Genomic DNA, 4,613 nt, shown 5'->3' with positions numbered 1-4,613 from the left:
GCGTGGAAATTTTATTTTAATCCAAAGGGGGGCCCAGAAGAAAATCTTTGGGAACCACTGCAGTAATCGATTCGACTAAAAATAAATGCATGGATTAGTTTTTCCAGATCATGCTGAGACATTAGTCCTTTAATTCTGGAAATGTTCTTCAGGTCCACTTCGTAGACATTTTTTCTACGAAAAAGATAGCTAATGGGACGAGCACGTAGGACGGCCTTATGTAAACATATCACAGAAATGATTGACAATTAAGAAGACCACTTATTTTTAGGATCCACCTGGAAAAAGGAAATCCTCCACTAAACCTTTCAGTTGGTCTGGTACTTTTCTGACCAACAAAGGCAGCCTCAGATAATTTCCTTTCTCTTCTGTTTGCTTGACCTTTCTTTTATTGCCTTTGTTTCCATATTTGCGCAGCGATTAAATGACATTTATTGCGGCGTAGCGACACAGTTTTACATCATAACCTTTATATGCACAATCTGGATCAGGATTGATTGCTCCATGAAGGAAGTTGATATCAGCTGTATGAATATTGTCATTTTTGCAGTATAAACCTAAAAAGAGGCCAAAGAGTTGGGAAGTTAGCACCAGTCTCATCTTCAGGGTAGCTTAGTGGGAAAAGCAGAGGAGGTGAGTCTTTGAACAGAGTTTAACTGCTGCTCTTTATCTCTCTTCCTCCAGTCCTGTCATGCTTTTTCTGGGCAGTGCTGCTAGGAATGTAAAAAGGATTTAAAGATTCAAACTTTTCTTGCTCAGTCACACACTGAGATGCTCAGGGTCAGACGTACACATGCACCCTCACTCACTCCTCCTGGATTGTTCCCCTGACGTGTCAGCTGGCATCCTTGATGCAGAGCGTTGTTTGTGGAGGTGGCGTGGCAGGGATATCCTGAATGAAATTCATGATGGAACTTCCCAACTCGCTGTCCTTGGATCATTAATCTTCATCTTAATGTGATTTGTGAAAAAAGAGTTATTTATCCTCTGTTTCTCCTCAGGTACATCGGGAAATCGGATTCAATCACCATCAGTGTTTGGAATCACAAGAAGATTCATAAGAAGCAAGGGGCAGGGTTCCTGGGCTGTGTCCGCCTGCTGTCTAACGCCATCAACCGCCTTAAAGACACGGGCTGTAAGTATTAGAGAAACCTTACAGCAGAAACAACTGAATCTTATACCGTTTACTCCTGCATCACATGTATGTTGCAAAGCATCTTCAGTGTATCATGAGGATTTTTAGAGTATAATACAGCTTATAAGGATGCAACTGAAAGAAGATCATTATTGTAAGCCTCATAAATGAGGTGAACATTATTAGTACTAATTACCAGGCACAGAACCAGCCTCCTATTGGAACACTATAAGTAATGGATATTCTCTCAATGTTTGCTCTCAGTGATTTTTCGAATCTCGTGTGAATGTAACTTTAGAATAAAGTCTTTTTTTTTGACAGTGTTTGTTTTAGCTAGGAACCAAATGAGATTTGTAATCTGTGTAAATCCGACGTGTTTTAAGTGAAAATTCCCCAACAAATGGGGTGTTAAGTTATATATTTGAAGCTTTTAAAATTAAATTAAACTTCTATTTGCTCTTATTACAGAACTATTACAATATTCTGATGTTATTACTAGGACTGCAACTAATGATTATTTTGCAAATTGATTAATCTCTTGATAATTTTTTCGATTAATAATCGGGTAGCCAGACACTCCTTAAAGATTTTTTATGAAATGAAACAAAGTGAAACTAAAACCTTCCCACTTGAGGAGTTCTGGAAAGAGCATATTGACAGACAAAAAAATATTTCTATCTTAAATTTAAAATTATAATATATTTTTTAATAGTTTTGATATAATTACTGCTCTAACTGGCTTGCTCTGTCAGCTAAAGGCATGTTTTATAATCCAGTTGACGATAAATCGATTATTTCAATGATCACAATTAATCCGAGCAATTGTTTCAGCCCAGATTATTATTGTATATAATTGAAAAACCTCATCGCTAATCTGTATAAAAGCAGATTAGCGATTAGCGACCACTAAGTGATTAGCGACCACTTATTTTGATGATCCACCTGGATCATCAAAATAAGTGGTCCTCCTAATTTTCAATTATTCTGGTGACATGTTTACGTGTTCGTCCCCATTTTCCGTTACTGGTGGTGAGTCTGACATCATGGAAAAAATGGAAATCTTTTTTTGTAAAGTAAGTTTGTATGAGTGATGCAAGCTGCGACTTTTGAAGAGAGCGTGCACGAGGAGAAATGGGCTCGTGCACGCTCTCACACGTGTTTAATAGGCATTCCCTGTTGGGAAGATTCAAATCTTTGCAGTTTAAAAAATAACTGTTTTAAAAAAGTTTTTTTTTTTTTTTTTTTACAAAAAACTTCAGTTTCTAATTATTTAATTTCAGGTTAAACACCATGTTTTGAATAAATTAGCTCCATAGCAAATGCAGAGGAGTGACAATGCTTTCACTCCACATGATCTCATGACATGGTCACTGAACACACTTATGAGGCCAATAGAGACGCCAATACCAGAAAACAGAGCAAATATCAGCCAAAGAAATCCTCCAGGAGAAGTCTCGCTCTGCCACTAATATTGTTTGCATTGCAGTTAAATAGCTGTGCTTATTTGTGATCTGTAGGCGTGGATTATGTTCCCTTTTCCCACCAAACTGAAGTTCTGCAGCCATCAGGTGCTCTTTCTCCTCCCATAAAAGATTTAAATCCTGCAGAAAATATGTTTCTTAAAGCCACATGTAACACTGCATTCTTCTGGTTATCTTTTTTTATTTTCACATTTGCTTTGTTGATTTAAAAACAATCACACTGGATATTCAAGGAAAATGGCATTAAAGTCCCGTCCTGCTCAGCTGGTCTGACTGCAATGTGTAGGGAGGGGGGGGTCATTCGGCCCTCTGTTTTCTGCCAGAAACAGGAAGAGCCGCTCAGCATCACCCTGCAATTACAGTAAAAATGTCTCATGTCAGAGGCGAGCCGGGTAAATGAGACGGAGGCTTCAGTAAATGTCCTCTTATAAAAGCAAGGCCCGGACAGATTTAGCTGCAACGCAGCAGTCTGGAGGTTATTTTGCGCTGGTGGGCCGGTACCTGCTCTGAGGGCCTGCGGTCCCGTCGGCTGAACCCGGGAAAGAATCCCAAACCTTTTCCTAGAAACTCCTGACACTGTTTTCCTGAAACGACACAGGAAACCTGAACTTTGAGCAACAGCTGCGAGTGGTTTGCTTTTTGCATTTTTTGACTTGCCCTATACTTCGCCCCTTGGTTTCCCCTCCAGTCCCGTCCATGAAGGGGCAGAATGTGTGTGAGCACAAACACACACACACACCCCCGCACACAAACGAAATGCCATTGTGACTAACCTCCATCTCCGTCTGCAGATCTAGACAACCGGTCATTTTGCACAGACATACATAATTGTACAGCTATTTATGTTTAAGCTTAGATTTGTAGTTTTCTTTCTCTGTTGTGGTTTTTTTGTCACTCTTGTTTTTCCTGCGTTTACCGTCAGTTGCCGCTCCGTCCCTCCACAAATGACCTTGCATTGACTGAAAGGTTTGTGTATAATTGCAGTGTCTTTGCTCAACTATAACATTTATGTATAACTGCATAAATTCTATTGTTCTTCTTTTGGTCCATATGACAGCTTAAGTATTTTAGTACAAAAGTATTCAAACCTCTTGAACACTTCCACTTTTCTGTCCAGTTTAGATCGGTGGTCAGCAACCTCTACAATCCAAAGACATTTTTCATTCCCACTTGTCTGGTTTTTATTAACACCCACTGAATTAACGGTTTTAAAAATGAATACCTTTAGGTTTTAAACATAGAAAATGTAATTTCTTTGATGAGAAAACAGTCAAACGTTCCTGATTAAAATGTTCCGTATGTCATGGAAAAGAAAAATGCTGTTTGTAGCCAGATGAGAAAAGAAAAAAAAGATCTGAATGAGGAAATTAACTCCTGGTATTTTTAGTTTTGACCTTTTTAATCCAAATATAACATGAATTAGTAAACAGGCATTTTATAAGGAGGACTTTATAATTTTGGTCAAATGTCATGAAGAGCCACTTTAAAAACCAAGGCTTGCAGACCCCCTTATTAGAACAATGGGAAATTATATATAATTACAAAGAAATATGTCAATAGTTTGATATGCATTTAAATCAGACTTCTTGGGATAAAAAAAAAAAAAGAGCCCAGACATCCTAAAGTTTTAACCAGTTGCTCTGATCAGGGAGAGGTAGATGCCTCTATGGTGAAAAATTTGAGCTGCTTCTACACCAAACCTTTAAAGGCATACTATGCAACATTTTTCAGTTAATTAATGTGTTCCATAACGTTTTGGATGATTAAATGAGTAATTTCAGGTCGAACAAAGGTTTTCTCGGCTGCCCTGGTGGTCTGTAGGGGAAATACCGCACTTGCAATTGCAGGAGCCCTCGGCCCGCACCCACAGGCTCAGAAGTCTCGTGCATCGCGAGAGTCGGTCTTGCTTTACGGCGAGAACTTGGCTAACTACAATCTTTGTTATTTAGACACATGCATAACAAATAATGTATGAAAACATGCTAAATTTTAAAACT

The 4,613-nt window shown here is 38.6% G+C and overlaps 1 protein-coding gene across 1 annotated transcript in view; it reads left to right on the top strand.

Moving 5' to 3' along the window:
* LOC107093092 (E3 ubiquitin-protein ligase SMURF2-like) overlaps positions 1-4,613 on the top strand; it is a gene marked incomplete at its 3' end in the record, with an annotated part of 78,590 nt that overhangs the window by 50,460 nt on the left and 23,517 nt on the right. The window contains exon 5 of the mRNA XM_015387919.1: positions 1,002-1,135. Coding sequence (XP_015243405.1) covers positions 1,002-1,135 — 134 coding nt within the window. The remainder of the gene's footprint in view (positions 1-1,001; positions 1,136-4,613) is intronic.

This window comes from Cyprinodon variegatus, unplaced genomic scaffold, assembly GCF_000732505.1.
Source record: "Cyprinodon variegatus isolate N-32 unplaced genomic scaffold, C_variegatus-1.0 Scaffold407, whole genome shotgun sequence".
NCBI lineage: Eukaryota > Metazoa > Chordata > Actinopteri > Cyprinodontiformes > Cyprinodontidae > Cyprinodon > Cyprinodon variegatus.
This window is presented reverse-complemented; position numbering and strand designations above follow the sequence as displayed.